The sequence below is a fragment of the Ctenopharyngodon idella genome, chromosome 10 (genome assembly GCF_019924925.1).
Source record: "Ctenopharyngodon idella isolate HZGC_01 chromosome 10, HZGC01, whole genome shotgun sequence".
NCBI lineage: Eukaryota > Metazoa > Chordata > Actinopteri > Cypriniformes > Xenocyprididae > Ctenopharyngodon > Ctenopharyngodon idella.
This window is the reverse complement of record NC_067229.1, coordinates 17,544,137-17,561,296: the sequence shown is the minus strand read 5'-3', so window position 1 is coordinate 17,561,296 and position 17,160 is coordinate 17,544,137. Positions and strand designations below refer to the sequence as shown.

The window sequence follows — 17,160 nt, the reverse complement described above, 5'->3', positions numbered from 1 at the left end:
TTTATTGTGGGCGTGTCTTCATTCCTGTCCAACTTTCAGAGTCTAAAACTGAACAAAGGCTCTCAGTAAATAAATGTAGCCTAGAGCATTGCTGTAACCAGGATCAATGTAAAACGGACCTCATCAGCATTTTGTGCGTGATGGACGAAAAAGACGAAGATATAGGTGGGTAGATGTGCATTTTACAGCTAACGGTCTTTTTGCTGTTTTGGTCTTGGTTATCCAAGTTTAACTTAAATATTTATTATAATATGTTTATTGTCTACTCTGAGCTTGCAAGAAACGAAATGGTTCACATATGTAGCATGTAGCCAAAACGGTAATTTTATTTATTTTTTTAAAAAGTTTATATATATATATATATATAAAAATTAAGTAAAATGCATTTATTCAATACAAATGCATACGACATTTAAACTGATCAAATTAAATGATTAAACAGTAATAATAACTACTTGATTTTAGAAACTGTGGTCTAGTAACGCTTTTCCCCCTCCTGATGAGCGTGCAATCTTTTTTTACTTGGGACACCACACTTGCACAAGAATCTAGATACTGTTTGCTTTTGCACAGTGTCAAATCAAACGGTTTGCAAGAAAAGTATTCATTCTGTTTTAGTTTGAACAAAACTTTTCCCAAAGTGTCTAAACGCAGTGCTTAAGTCATTTTGTTCAACACTTTAATTAATAAGTCACTAACAGTCACGCTGAAGATCATGTTATCTCTTGGACAGATTTCAATTGCATCTTCAACCACGTGAACATCTCACTAGATTCTAATGGAAAACATCGCTCACACAGTTTATTCAAATTATACTATATATTAAAACAGGCTTAGATGATAGAACAGGCTTTTGTGTTGATTAAGAATAAAAAATATATACATTTCATATATAATAAATGAAATATAAATCCAACAGAGAATAATTGTTATTTACCAATGTGGTATTTACTACCTTACTGGATGATTGATGTAACATTTATGAAAAAAAACAAAAAACGTTTAAATGCATGAATCTAGTTTATTAGAAATCAAGACTGGCGACAGTGTCAGTCTCTGTGTTAGTGTGGTAGGGATTTTTCAATGATTTCAGTGCAGTTACATTGATACATCAGTAGGTGGCAACAAGTGACTGTGTTTATGAGTGAGTGAGTCAGTCAGTAGAGTAGACTATTCAACCATTTCACTCAAAAAAGTTTATTCAGAAACAAACAATACTATGGTTATCACTACGTCAATCAATGCCATTTCAATGAATCACGCATTTGCATGCGGATGACATTCCCGAAACTGTGTATGTGGCCATTGGTCCTCTTAGCAGCATGAAAAACAAAATTTGTATACAAATTCTGAATGGATTATATATATAGCAGTGTAGTACTACTCGAGACTCGGACTCGGTCTTGAACTCGGTCTCGAGACCATATTGTAATGGTCTTGGTCTTGTCATGGACTCATGTGCATTTTGACTCGGAATTGACTCGTACTCGAAAGTATTAGGTAGTATTCTCGTTATTCTCGTATTCTGTTATTATTTCTGTAAATTGATGTTTGGTTGACACGTCCAATGAATGGTGATTTTCTTGTGCGCAACTGCGCATGACTTGAGACCAACGTTAATGCAAAGGCAGCAGGACTCAGGTAGTAGCGGGAAGTTCGGATCATTTTACTGACTCGGATCTTTGAATCTTGTTCAGCAAAATTAACAAATCTTTTTTCAAGTAATTTAGTTTATTTTAGCAGAATATAATTGAAATGTTACATTTTAAATTCCCCAACACAGGCTACTACTTGCGCAAACGTTTATTACATTTGTAATAAAAAATAAACTATAGGCTAATACAGCCACGAAGACCAAATTATGAGTAAAAAATGATTGATTGATTGATTGATTGATTGATTAATCAATTGCTTATCAGGGTTTGAGGCTATGCAGTCTGTTAGTTCACCTCACCTCCAGATCAGAGTCGTTCTTTCTTTTGTCACCTCACATTTATCACGTCTGTTCCTCAGAAAGATTAGATACCTCTCGTGTCTAGAACTCCAAACTTTCTGGTCTCGGTCTCGACTCGGACTCAACATACTCTGAACTCGGTCTTGACTCGGACTCGAATGAGCTGGTCTCGACTACAACACTGATAGTGTTGTATAGAAAGCGCACAAAGAGCGCTTCCTTTATAATCCTTAAAAAGCTGTCACTCATCTTAGTTCATCACGTACATGATCATGTGCTTTAAAATAAAACCTGTTAACATAGTCATTAAAGTGTACTCTTTAAGTACACTTAAGTGGCCTTTTATTTAAACTGCAAGTATTTATTTATTTATTTTTTAATATTCTTTTCAGATTTACACTACAAGTGCACTTTCAATACAATTAAGCACACTTCTTTTTCACAAGGGTATCTATGAACTTTGTCCTAAATCTGGTTCAAGCCAAGATTAAAGCTTTTTAAAAAGTATTTTTCAGCAATAACATTAAAACACACTTAGGCAGGACCTGTTTACTGATAACTTGCGCATAATACTGCCTTTGTTATCTAGACTTGAACCTTTTTTAAACTTCACTTATGACGCCAAACTCCAAAGTGTTTTTTGAATTGAAAGAGCAATAATGCAGTCTGAGGACAAATTAACAGTCTGAAACTGTTAACTGCAAATGTTATCTTAAAAATAAGCATATCCTGTTTGCTAAATAGATCTCTGCTTCACAAAGTAGCAGCACATGTCTGTCAGTATGAGCACAATTAATCAGATACCAGCTTCTTATAGGCACCATGACCAATTGAATTCAGACTAAAGCAATTGTTTACATGTTTTATTTCTGTTATCAGTGCATTTTATTTTTGCATTGATATTATTTGGCACCAGACTATGTTAGAAAGACTTGTTTTTAGGGGTTTAAGGTTATATTCCCTTTTGCAAGTACACATCAAGTGCGAGTACACATCAATCCATGGTTTCACAGACAAGGCTTAAAGGGTTAGTTCACCCAAAAATGAAAATTCTGTCATTAATTACTCACCCTTGTGCCGTTTTATACCTGTAAGACCTTCGTTGCTCTTCGGAACACAAATTAAGATATTTTTGTTTAAATCTGATGGCTCCGTGAGGCGTACATAGGGAGCAATGACATTTCCTCTCTCAAGATCCATAAAGGTACTAAAAACATATTTAAATCAGTTCATGTGAGTACAGTGGTTCAATATTAATATTATAAAGCGACGAGAATATTTTTGGTGCGCCAAAAAAAAAAAAAAATAACGACTTATTTAGTGATGGCCGATTTCAAAAAACTGCTTCAGGAAGATTCGGAGCGTAATGAATCAGCATGACATCTCCTCTCTCCTCTTGAGAGAGGAGGTGTCATTGCTCCCTATGTAGGCCTCACGGAGCCATCAGATTTAAACAAAAATATCTCAATTTGCGTTCCGAAGATTAACGAAGGTCTTACGGGTCTGGAACGGCATGAGCGTGAGTAATAAATGACAGAATTTTCATTTTTGGGTGAACTAACCCTTTAAGCTAGTCCTATAGGCTTAAATGCATGTTTGAACTGTTTGAACTGAAAACAACTTGTACTGATATTTCTTAAAACATGTCGGTGCCATTGTTTTGTCTCAAGATGCAAATGTTTTTTTCTAAGGTACATTTCTAAAAGCTACTTAAATACCCTAATTGAACTAAGGCCTAATCCTGGCTTAATTTAAGGCTTATCTGTGAAACCGGGCCTATGTTTGCCAATTGGGACAGGGCCATTCTCTTCAGACTGTTGCTCTGTCATGACAGTTAGTCTTGCGTAGCCAGACCTTCAGACTGACGGCAGAAGGTCTGGACTCCATCGCAACATTCATTTGCCAAGGACCATCCAAGAGGACACCTGACTGACATGTAAAGCAACCAATCACAGTTCATTTTGTTCCACGTCATGTTTAGGGGTGTGAAAATGCAAAGATGTCCCTACAATAACAGGCTGGCATGCATGTAATAAATTATTTATTTTGCAAGTTTACAGCAACAATGGAAGTGCAAACTTCACATACTTTTGAAAATCCAGGGTTTAGTTGATCCTGGTAAGCACTCATTGTCACAGTTGTAAACACGATTGCTTTCTTCTTCCATGAGGGGGTTTGGCTTTATTGCAGCTTTGTTTCCAGGCGGACCATTAAAGAACGTGACACACTTGTCTCCCAGACGTTCAGCCATTGTTCTAACACTGAGAATGCAACATGAAGCAATACAGGGGTTTTCACACTTTTTTCACGCTGCATTTACACTGCCATCATCTTTTTTGCTGCATGTCGCCAGTGGCTGGTGGTTAGGTTGCTACTGGTTGCCTAGTAACATTTATGAATGACATTGGCCCTGTCCCAAATGGCACCCTAAATACCCGCGGTCTTCCTACGAGTCAACATTTTAGTGACATAACACCACTATGCTTGTCGGGAAGAAGTCTGGAATAAATGGAATCAATACATGAAATGCTTAATATCAAAGACGAACGAGACACAAGGCACACTCTTTGCCATGGTGGCTATTTATCTGCGGCAAAGTGCTCATCTATCTGTGTTCACGAAACCATAAAGTTAAACATTTGTCAACTTTGTTGTGTTGCTGGACACCTCCACATCTAGCTAGCAATGGTTGCAGCCAGCAGCTGTCATAATGATATATATATATATATATATATATATATACATTGCTGCATTCATCTTTCCCTTGATCCTGACTAGTCTCCCAGTTCCTGCCGCTGAAAAACACCCCCACAGCATGATGCTGCCACCACCATGCTTCACTGTAGGGATGGTATTGGCCAGGTGATGAGCAGTGCCTGGTTTCCTCCAGACATGACGCTTGCTATTCAGGCCAAAGTGTTCAATCTTTGTTTCATCAGACCAGAGAATTTTGTTTCTCATGGTCTGAGAGTCCTCCAGGTGGGCTGTCATGTGCCTTTTACTGAGGAGTGGCACCTCCCTGACTAAGGCCCTTCTCTCCCGATCGCTCAGTTTGGCCAGGCAGCCCGCTCTAGGAAGAGTCCTGGTGATTCCAAACTTTTTCCATTTACGGATGATGGAGGCCACTGTACTCATTGGGACCTTCAATGCTGCAGAAATTTTTCTGTACCCTTTCCCAGATCTGTGCCACGATACAATCCTGTCTCGGAGGTCTACAGACAATTCCTTGGAATTGAGTAGACCAAATTCCTTTACTTATGTACATGTGATTTTTTTGTTTTTTATTTTTAATAAATTTGCAAAGATTTCAAAGAAACTTCTTTCACGTTGTCATTATGGGGTATTGTTTGTAGCATTTTGAGGAAAATAATCTCAAAATAATTTAATCCAAATGTGGAAAAAGTGAAGCACTGTGAATACTTTCCGGATGCACGCACACACACACACACACACACACACACACACATATATATATATATATATATATATATATATATATATACAGGTGCTGGTCATATAATTAGAATATCATCAAAAAGTTCATTTTTTTATTATAAATTATTTTTAAAAATGAAACTTTCATATATTCTAGATTCCCTACATGTAAAGTAAAACATTTCAAAAGTTTTTTTTTTAAATTTTGATGATTAGAGCGTACAGCTCATGAAAGTCCAAAATCCAGTATTTCAAAATATTAGAATATTTCCTAAGATCAATCAAAAAATGGATTTGCAAAACAGAAAAGTTCAAGTTCTTTAAAGTATGTTCTTTTGTGCACTCAATACTTGATCGGCAGGACATATTACAACAAATGACTTGCTCCTAGCACAAATTACTGCATCAGTGAAGTGTGGCATGGAAGTGATCAGCCTGTGGCACTGCTGAGGCACTATTGAGCCTTCAGATCATCTGTATATTGTTGGATCGACTGTTTCTCATCTTTCTCTTGAAAATATCCCATAGATTCAGGTCAGGCATATTGGCTGGCCAATAAAGCACAGTAATATCATGGTCAGCAAACCACTTGGAAGTGGTTTTTGCACTGTGGACAGATGCTAAAGTCCTGCTGGAAAAGGAAATCAGCATCTCCATAAAGCTTGTCAGCAGATGGAAGCATAAAGTGCTCCAAAATCTCCTGGAAGATGGCTGCATTGACTTTGCACTTGATAAAACACAATGGACCAACACCAGCAGACGTCACGCCCCCCCCAAATCATTATTGACTTCAGAAACTTCACACTAGACTTCAAGCAGCTTGGATTCTGTGCCTCTCCAGTCTTCCTTCAGACTCTGGGACCATGATTTCAACATGAAATGCAAAATTTACTTTTATCTGAAAAGAGGACTTTCGACCACTGTTCACTATCCAGTTCTTTTTCTCCTTAGCCCAGGTAAGATGCTTCTGACGTTGTCTCTGGTTCAGAAGTGGCTTGGTAGTCCTTTTCCTGAAGATGTCTGAGTGTGGTGACTCTTGATGCGCTGACTCCGGCTTCATTCTACTCATTGTGAAGCTCTCCCAAGTGTTTGAATCGGCTTTACTTGACAGTATTCTCAAGCTTGCGGTCATCCCTGTTGCTTGTGCACCTTTGCCTACCCAATTTCTTCCTTCCAGTCAACTTTGCATTTAATATGCTTTGATACATCACTCTGTAAACAGCCACCCCATTCAGTAATGACCTTCTGTGACTTACTCTCTTTGTGGAGGGTGTCAATGATTGTCTCCTGGACCATTGCCAAGTCAGCAGTCTTCCCCATTAGTGTGGTTTCAAAGAACAAGAGATACCCGGAATTTATACTGTAGGGATGGTCATTTAATCAAACTCAAATGTAAATATTCTAATATTTTGAGATACTGGATTTTGGACTTTCATTAGCTGTACGCTCTAATCAACAAATTAAAAAAAAAAACTTTTGAAATGCTTTACTTTACATGTAGGGAATCTAGAATATATGAAAGTTTCATTTTTTTAAAATAATTTACAATAAAAAAAATGAACTTTTTCACGATATTCTAATTATATGACCAGCACCTGTATATATATGTGTGTGTGTGTGTGTGTGTGTGTACGTATACATACACACACAGTGGAGTGGATATAAAAAAGTCTTCACACCCCTGTTATAACAGCTGGTTTTCGTGATGTAAGAAATGAAAGATAAATCATATCAGACCTTTTGCAAGTTTAATGTAAAAATTACAACTTATGCAATGCCACTGTAAAACAAAGTGACATATTTCAGAGAAGAAAATAAAAAACTTGGAATAACTTACTGCATAAGTGCACACCCCTGAACTAATACTTAGTTGAATCACCATTTGATTTTATTAGCTTGGTACATCTTGACTTGGGAATATTTTCCCACTCTTCTTTGCAAAAATGTTTCAGATCTGTTAAATTGCATGGGCATCTCCTGTGGTACATGTTTTGCAAAGTTTAGCCCAGCTCAAATGTTTTTTTTTTTTTTTTTAGATGTATGCGTCTTGTCACCCTGCCCAATGGCCAAGACAGATGGAGAAATACAAGATATTTGTCGCATGTAGGGAACAACAAGTACTTGCCTGAAAGAGTGGCAACTTTTTTTATGTTGCTGTAGGCCTCTTAACAGCCACCATGGCCAGTTTTCTCTGTCTTCTCATCAGTTTTGGAGGGACGCACTGTCACTGTTACTTTATCCACTTGTTGATGACTGTCTTCACTGTGGTCCATGGTATATCTATATCATGGTATACCATAGATAGTTCATTAGCTCTTTGTGGCCCATAGCTTTTGTAGTAGCATGCAATCAAGAAGATGCCAGAAAAATCTAGATCTAAATGTAGACTAAATGTAGACTTTTTATATCCATTATATATATATATATATTCATCAAGTTTCATTTGTATCTCGAGTGAAAAATACATTTTGTAAAAAAAAAATTCTTCCTAAATGAAAATGGACTTATGACCTGTAACGCTGCCTGAATCATAATCATGCACTGTTCGCTGTTGGCCAGAGGAGAACTGGCCCCCCGACTGAGCCTGGTTTCTCCCAAGGTTTTTCCCCCATTTTTGTCGCCTTGTCACCTGATGTCACCTGTTGGAGTTTGGGTTCCCTGCCGCCTTTGGCTTGCTTAGTTGGGGACACTTGATATTCAACAAAGTTTTTGATCTGCCTGCAACTGAACTGAGCTGGACAATGACATAACTGTTTTCTCCAGTGCTGATATATAGATAAATTAACTAAATTAATAACTATTGATTTTTACAATGGAATGAATCAATACTGAATTTATTTAAGCTGGACAATGACACCATTTTCTTTAAGAGCTGCTGTGCAGCTAAAATTATTTGCCATTTATCACTGTAAAGCTGCTTTGACACAATCTGCATAGTAAAAAGCGCTATATAAATAAAGGTGACTTGACTTGACATGAACCCCCTAGCACTAAGCACCTTAGAAAATCTCAGCTATATTAAACGTCACTAATCGTTCTTCTTTCCACAATATCATTATATTTTTCATAACATTTTGATGAATGTGCTTTGAAATTAGTGTTTAAATCATATCACAGACGACCTGCTCCTCCCATCATTCACTGCTATATTTTGAGGGCATTGTTTCTCTGGTATACAGGCTTCATTTCGCCCATTCTTCATGCTAAATCTGAAGCACAATCTCTGTTGAAGGAAACCCACTCCAGCTGATATTTATATCCACATGTTAGTGGCATTGTTCACTAACGTAACAAGATGTTTGTGTGAAGTATATATAACTCAATGCACTGATGCATTCAGACAAGCACTGTTGAGGGAAAGAACCCTAATGACTTAATGAACAGGTGCCAACCTCTGATTGCTAAGAAATGTGTTTATATTCTGTTGCCTAGAAATGCAGCATAATATAACATGTAGGCCTATGTTTCATGAAAAAAAAAAAAAAATGAAAAAAAAAGGAAAATAGAGAAAGGAAAAGGAAGGACAAGTTAAACCACTATTGTGAATGTCAATAGAATGTCTCAGGCCCGGTTTCACAGACAGGGTTTAGACTAAGCCAGGATTAGGTCTTAGTTCAATTAGGATATTTAAGTAGCTTTTATAAACATCCACCAAAAAAAAAAAACATTACTGGTGTCCATCTTAAGACAAAACAATGGCACTGACATATTTTTAAGATATGTCAGTGCAAGTTACACTTTCAGTTAAAACATTTCAAACATGCACTCTAGTCTAGGACTAGCTTAAGCCTTGTCTGTGAAACCGGGGGATTGTCATTTAAGTTTAGGAAGGAGTATTTTATTTTTTTTCTTGTAATTGGTTGATAAATGTTCCAGGATCCTTGATGATGCTCCAGGATCAACAAGAATGATGATCAATGGACTCAATGGAAAATTCAGTCACTGATTTAAGGTGGTGACTGTTTGATAGGAATGTTGTTCCAGGGCCAACAAAGGATGTTGATACAGGAACATGTTGCTCTTGGATAAATCAGAAATACAATAATGTCTCTCTGTCTTGCTGCAGACACCTTTGACCCCAGCCTTCCTGAGGAGGGTCCGTCTGCTCCGCCCCCAGGCTGGCTGGACAGTGTAACAGGCTACGAAGAACACAAAGGCGGAGGTGAAAGAGCTTCATGTGTATCACTCGTACATTAGAGATAAACTGATAACAACAGTCCAATAACAGCCCAAAACAAAGGTGAAAATAAATTTGATCACAATACATATAATGCCATTAATAAAAATAACAATAACAGTTATTATTATTATTATTATTATTAAGGTACTATTTTACATTAATACACTATTATATACACTAAGGCACATTAATAATAATAATTCAATGCATTTTTATTATAATTAAGATATTAATAACATTTAATAACATTTCATTATTATTATTATTATACACTCATATATACACTAAGGCATTATAATTATAATTATTATTACTATTATTAAGATACTATTATAATAATAATAACACAAAATTATATACCCTATGGTATGGGGTCATTATTATTATAATAATAATAATTATTATTATTACTATTATAATAATAATATCTTGATAATCTTGATAGTAATAATAATAATTTTATTATTATTATTATTAGTAGTAGTATTAGTATTACTATCAAGACACTATAATAATAATAATAATAATACACTATTATATACACTAAAGCACCATAACAATATTTTATTATTAAGACGCTATTATTATGACAATACACTATTATACCTTATTCATATAATAATAGCAACTATAATAATAATAATAATAATAATAAAAATATAATGAACATTTTGTTTTATTGTTGTATTATAATGATCATTTTGTTATTGTGTGAAAATGCTTAAATAATTAAAAATTGCTTTTGCATATCGGATGCTTTAAAAATGGCTTTATTGGTATTGGTCATACAAACATAATATTAGTCGATCTTTAACATCTTGTAAAAACATATAAATACTGATTGTCATATATGACCTAATATCAATTATGTCTTGAATGCTTAAGTTGTAATTTTTGTGTGCTTGATTGTAGACTGTACAGATCAAATCTGTCCTCCTCCACCAGACTTTGTCCCTAAGCCTGAAAATGACAAGAATGCCTCAGTCCCAAATGTCATGTAGGTGCAATATGTCTTTTCAATGTGCAATGTCATTTTTTGTAGGATGTTATGAATACAAAAACATTTACATACAAAATTTGCCATACCATTATTATTTTGTTTACTGCACATTTCATATAGATCTATGTATTTATTTGCATACTTACTGACAGGGTTCCCACTGTCTCAGAGGATGTAGCGAGAGACGCTCTACTCCAGTTTGTGGGTAAAAAATGGACATACAGCAGCAAACCTGCCAAAAACCTGATGTTCAAAGAGCTGAAGCCTTTTACAGTTTACCGTGTAAATCTCTCCGCAATATTATCCATCTTGATCTGGAATGAATCCTATATTATTATTACATATAGTAGTTATATGATTGTGCCATTTGTCCCTTGTCTTTTCAGTACCGCTTGGAAACATTTACAGAGTCCAGATCAAGTGCGTGGGAATCGGAGCCGCACACAGGTGCCTGATGACACCAGTACAATTAAAAAAATCATAAAAAATGTCCGTATCAAATTAACATATTTTTCTCAGGTCAGTGTGTGGATGGGCCTCAGAATGGAGTGAGTCCTCCACCATGGCACGTCCAGGTGTCTTACCCACCCAAATTTACTGACGCCATTCAGAAAGTCAGGGTCCCACACTCTTCATTCATAAAGGTGTGCCTTTAAAGTGCCCCTATTATGCTTTTTCAGATATTACCTTTCATGACATGTGTAATATAGCTGTTTCTGAATGTAAAAGGACTGCAAAGTTTCAAAGATCAAAGCGCATGAAAAATGGAGTTATTGTCTCCCAAAAGAAAGAACCAATTCTGAACTGCCTGAAACGAGTCGTCAGTAATTCCAGTCTCACTTCCTGCTCAAACCTACGTAAGTTTGTAACATATTTGCATAATGCCAGCCTATGGTCTTCACTGGCTGCCTACAAACATTTACTTTGACCATCAAACACTGTAGTTGTAGTTGAGGCCTGGAAGTGTTTGGTTTTTGTTGACGACATGTCGAGAAGATGTTGTTTTCTGTGCTGCGAAAGCAAATACGCTTTGCATGCACTTCTAAAGGATGAGGACACCATTGTTACTATTTGTATCAAAAGTTTCCAGAGCTGAAATTCAGATATGGTAATGAGCATTTAGTTTCCGACACACGCTGTAAATGGTAGAGCAATCACAACCGTCTGTCTGTCTGACCAATCAGAGCAGAGGAGACCAATCACAACCATCTGTCCATCTGACCAATCAGAGCAGAGTAGGCCAATCACAACAGACTGGGCCATCTGACCAATCAGAGCAGAGTAGACCAATCACAACAGACTGGGCCGTCTGACCAATCAGAGCAGTCTCTCGGAAAAGAGCACGCTGTAAATGTTGATGGTAAATGTTGTAATTTACCATCAAAACCAGCTCAAAATAAAGAGTATTTTACCTAATGTGCATCCTACTCTAAATTTATCACCATAAGTTAGACCTTTATTCGTGTTTTGATGCCTGTTGGATTACATTGGTACATTGTCATTGCAGCCTTGCCACCGTTGTCATGGTAACGGCAAAGTCAGGTGTACACACTGCCACGGACGAGGACTGGTATGTGGATGTTTAATTATCATGATCATATATCTGCCAATGTTTTATTCTACTGACTGTTTCCTCCAAAACAAATTCAGACTCGCTGTATGTTCTGTCACGGCTCTGGTCACAGTCGCAACCGACGGTGCACGACCTGCCATGGAAGGGGAAGAAAAAGGTCATTTGAGGGATAAATGGATAGACATTCATACTAATGTTTTTTATATCCTCATGTAAAAATAATAATAAAAAAAAATATCTCAATCACCTTTCAGGTGTGTGTCTTGTCATGGAAAGGGTTACAAAGGCTGTCTCACGTGTAACGGCCACAGAAACCTTGTGCATTTCATACAACTCACCATTACATGGTAAATGTGTGTGTTTGTGTTTGTGCGTTTTGAAAGTCTTAAGTAAGCTAACAGTATCTGTGAAATGTTACACAGTCTGTGGTAGATGCATCAGATTGTTACAAGTTTTTATGATCTCAGTTCCTGTTTTAGTTCCTGTTTTGGTTTAGGCTACACAATAATCTGGCCTGTTCATCTTTGTGTTTCATGTTTTTTAACTGTGTATAATATCACACTGTTTTACAGGAAGAACCAGGTGTTTGAGTTTATACCCGACCGAGTGCCTGAATTCCCACTGAAGAAGTTTGAGAAGGTGTCTGGGGAAGCGTTCTTTGTAGATGAAAACCTCCTGGTATACATTGATTCATTAATTCATTGATGATTGATTCATTAATTCTGATGCAGATATGTATTCAGATGTTTAGTCAGACATGTAGTTAACCCTCATGTTCTCAGACATCAAGGTTCAAAATATGTTACATTATCAAGCTCACAACGTTCCGTAATGTTTTGTGACTTTCTAATACGCTTTGACCGCCATCAGTGAGAACATTACTTGTGTTTACAACAGTGGTTCCCAAACTGGGGTACGCGAACAAAATGCCGAATTTTGCCGTTCATTTAATTCTTTCCCTACCTTAAAATAACATTAAAATCGATCATGTATTTCTAACAGGCACAATGCTGTAACTATGACATCCAATCAAAATACCACATCTTTTGCGGTCAAATCTAAAAGCGTCCATTTCCACATAAGCAGCGCGCATATGGGTGCATATATGTTGCATGCAGTGTCTGCTGTCTTAGCAAATCCGCTACATTACTGCCGTTCAATGTACCTGCAGATTTAGCACTTACTAGCATGAAGAACAAATAGCCTGGCACAAAAGGTGCATAAAGATCAATTTAAGATTTAAACTCTTGATACAAAACATAGCCTACCTTTTGTGAGTTCTTGTTTTTAATGTTGATAATATTATACGAGCAAGAATGAAAATCCAAATATCCACACTACGGTTCAACAAACAAAAGGGTAATATTAAGTGATGTTCTTCACAGTGTTGTTTCGCAACGAAAGCAACGGCAGAATTAAAACACAGCGGTTTCGAGAACGAATCTGCGGCTTTGAACGAATCGTTCGTGAAAGTCATTGATTCAATGGCTGCGTCCAAAAACTGGAAAATGCTGCCTTCGGAGGACACATTTCAAGGTAGGAAGGCGTCAAGGCATGTCCGAAACCAATGTTAGCTTCACTTCCTGTTTCATGAGATACCTTCATCTGATCGATTTTTTTTTAAAGGCAGCATAGATGTATCCTTCCCTGCCTTTGATATCCCACAATCCTGTGCTTTCCATTATGTGACAGTTGAGCTAGAAAAATAAAGATGGCGTCCGAAAGTTGCGTTTACTGGTAAGTTTGTTTTGCACTTGAATGGACAAATACAGACAAAAATATGTCAAAATATTCTCGTAAACACAATCGGTTATGTCTTAAGTAAACGTAAACAGTTGACAAAGAAAATGCATAACAGTATATTGGATCCGTGCAGCTCTTAAAGTGACGGCAGCCTAAAATTCCTGCTGCGGTCTTTATAATAATGTTAATCAAACAACAAAAGTCAAAGAGAAAATTCACTCGTGTTCTTGACTGAATAACTTTTGTAACTCTACTTGTAATGTATATTTTATTTATAAAGTGCAGTGTTATATTACATTTAATTACAGTTCCTATATGAAAACACTCAAGGCTCCTTAGCAACCACATAGCAACACCCTAGCAACTGCATAGCAACATGCAAAACAACATTCCTGAAAATCTTAAAACACCGTTTATTTAAATCGTATCTTTGTTCAGTTGTATTTATTTGTGTGATAATTTGTTTGTTTGTTCTTTTTTAATTACTGAGTGTTTACTTGTCTTTAATAATGCTTGAAATTTATATTAGCTAGGCTAGTTGTTTTTGCTATGGTATTTTTAAACCCTAGGCAAAAGTTTCTTGTGCAAGTGTTCTTTAGCCTGTTGATTTTTGTTCATTTTTATTCAGCTACAATGAAATGTTTTGCAATAAGACTTGTATATAATAAATGCAATAATAAATGTGAATTATATCTATTTTCTAAAATAAATTAGCAATTAAGATTAATTAAGAATCAGAATTGATAAGCAGAATCAGAATAGTTAAAATTCAAACGATACCCATCCCTAATTTTAATTAAACCAATGAAGACCTGCAACCTCTTGATTGGACCAGTCTGCACCAACCACATTTTCCCCACACCATGCTGAAAGGTCACTGTATATAAGCTGCTGACCTCCACCTGCACAATGATCACAGAAGATGTTTAGGTGGCATTGTGAAACAGTATTTGTGCACACAAAGCAGATTTACACGTCTAAGATAACTATTGTTAATTTGAGTTGTTAATTTTAACTTTTAATAATAATAACAGCTGACAGGGCTTCCTGTATGTTTACAGCATTGGTTGAGAGATTTTTTTACTTGAGAAAATTAACAGGTAGCTAATGTACCTGATATTTATCTAAATTAATCAATATTGAATCAAGATCGGAATCGTATTGCAAGCTCATGAGCTGAAATCATGAAATTTGTGTCAAGCAATAATATTAACAGTAGGCTACCAGTTACTATACCATGTAAACATTGTATCATGTTGTCAAACTTAAAGGGTTAGTTCACCCAAAAATGAAAATAATGTAATTTATTACTCACCTTCATGTCGTTCCACACCCGTAAGACCTTCATTAATCTTCAGAATGCAAATTAAGATATTTTTGTTTAAATCCGATGTGAGGCCTGCATAGCCAGCAATGACATTTCCTCTCTCAAGATCCATTAATGCAGGCCTCACATCGGATTTAAACAAAAATATCTTAATTTGTGTTCCGAAGATGAACAAAGGTCTTACGGGTGTGGAATGGCATGAGGGTGAGTAATAAATGACATTATTTTCATTTTTGGGTGAACTAACCCTTTAATGAAATTCTGTTTAGTTTCTACCAAATGTTTTGACAATCACAATTGTGATGCGTTTTTTTTTTGCCTTGTTTTTTACAACACCCATCCCAAAAGTTGGCAACCCTGCTTTTTACCTCTTGTTGTTGTAGTAAAACCAAGGGTTAAATCTTAAGGAATACCGTACAGTATGCTACTGCTAATGCCCGTGACAGCGCCCCTGTAGGCGATGTTGGGATTGCAACGCAAATGCGTCTGAACGGAGCACGTGCAGTCAAGTTTGCGTCGCCAGACGTGTTTGTGCTTACGTATTTCCAAATGCCTTTTATTAGGTCAGAGGATCTTATTAAAATCATTTTCAGGCAAAATAAGATATAAAATAATTTCGAAATTAGGCTATTATTAGGCTATTTGAATGGGCTATGTATGGTATGGACATGAGGGTAAAAATTGTAATATAGATAGAATGTTCAAAAATCAAAAATGTTCGCTTAATACATCTTGTCTAATCTTGATCTATTAGATTAACATAGCAGCGTTTCCGAAATAGCCTATATATCATACACTATGTGCCCAGATGTGCAGGACATAATGCGCAATGCATGTTTGCAGGTTTATCCGATAGAGGGCTTCCCTGACCAGGACATCTGCGATGCCTCAAAAAGAGCGATTCAGAATCACCTGCTGAAATATTCTGCTGTGAGCCGCATCTTGCAGCAGGTGAGCAGAAACAAATTTGAGTTGGCCTGCATATGACAATATGCTATTAACAATGAACATAATGATAAGGAGATATTCAATTAGGCCTATTCAAATAAAATAAATACAATCTGACTTGTGAATTGCATTTTTAATTGTTAAGAGGATGCAACTACAAATCTGACCTCTAGGTGGAAGCACTGCCTTGAACAACTCAAAAGTTTAAAACGTATGTGTAGGTCTATAAAATTGAGTTTAACACTTAATTGTTTTCCATATTTAGATGTGAATCGTATCTTCTGTAATATTCTTTGAACAATAACATTCTCTCATTCTCTTACAGCGTCAAACGATCGAGCTGGTTCCTCTCACTCATGTATATTACGCCTACAGTGGGAAAGACTACGATTACTTTGTTTTTGGGAGAGAAAACAAGGTTCACACTACAAAATACCCCACTTCCTGCAGCATTTTGTAGTAACTCTATTTGTTTTGTCCAAAATCATCTTATAATAATTCATACATTTTTATAACTTGTAAATTACACATTATACAGTATATAAACTATTTATATTTTAATATTGATTAAATGAAAAATTACTAAATGCTTAGTGGCCTAATAAAGGCCCTTTTCATTCTCTCATATAAGCATATCACAGCATGTTTTTTAACCTACTGTTTATATATGTTTATATATATATATATATAATGACATTAAATTATTTTTGATTACAATTATTGTGACTTCATTTTTGCCATAAAAAGTGCAGGACATTTGCTACACGTTTAAACATTTTCTTTAAAAATGTGATATTCTGATATAGTGATATTTTATAATATAATTTGAAAGGGCTTATAAATGTCTTTATTTCTCAGGGTATGTACATTTTGAAAGTCAGTTTCTGTATACGGATTTTGGTAACGGAAAAAATAGGATAGCCATTTCCCAGGAAAAAATATACAGTTCCATTTGCACATTCATCCTAACTCATATTATGTGGGGTAAGTTGTCACAATG

The 17,160-nt window shown here is 36.0% G+C and overlaps 1 protein-coding gene across 3 annotated transcripts; it reads left to right on the top strand.

Annotated features, from left to right (window-relative positions):
- On the top strand, nucleotides 1–16,877 carry ssuh2.1 (ssu-2 homolog, tandem duplicate 1). 3 transcript variants are annotated; one of them, XR_007932183.1, is made up of 14 exons: nucleotides 1–165; nucleotides 9,456–9,551; nucleotides 10,482–10,566; nucleotides 10,722–10,851; nucleotides 10,956–11,016; nucleotides 11,089–11,213; nucleotides 12,077–12,139; nucleotides 12,220–12,299; nucleotides 12,397–12,489; nucleotides 12,715–12,820; nucleotides 13,528–13,678; nucleotides 13,769–13,879; nucleotides 16,056–16,163; nucleotides 16,486–16,516. XR_007932183.1 is itself a non-coding variant. In XM_051909175.1 (12 exons), exons 1-12 carry the CDS (start codon nucleotides 141–143, stop codon nucleotides 16,618–16,620), a joined length of 1,107 nt encoding a protein of 368 aa, XP_051765135.1. In that variant the 5' UTR covers nucleotides 1–140; the 3' UTR covers nucleotides 16,621–16,877. The 3 variants fall into 3 exon arrangements, 2 of the variants coding, with proteins under 2 accessions (XP_051765135.1, XP_051765136.1); XM_051909175.1 differs by lacking the exons at nucleotides 13,528–13,678; nucleotides 13,769–13,879 and having other exon boundaries at nucleotides 16,486–16,877; XM_051909176.1 differs by lacking the exons at nucleotides 13,528–13,678; nucleotides 13,769–13,879 and having other exon boundaries at nucleotides 37–165; nucleotides 9,456–9,629; nucleotides 16,486–16,877.
- Nucleotides 16,878–17,160: the final 283 nt, after the last annotated feature.

Excerpts from the sequence above, each read along its gene's own strand:
- ssuh2.1 (XM_051909175.1), top strand. The coding sequence starts at position 141 with ATGGACGAAAAAGACGAAGATATAG. Across the intron at positions 12,490-12,714 it reads ATACAACTCACCATTACATG|GAAGAACCAGGTGTTTGAGT; the intron begins GTAAATGTGTGT and ends ACTGTTTTACAG. Across the intron at positions 12,821-16,055 it reads TTGTAGATGAAAACCTCCTG|GTTTATCCGATAGAGGGCTT; the intron begins GTATACATTGAT and ends GCATGTTTGCAG.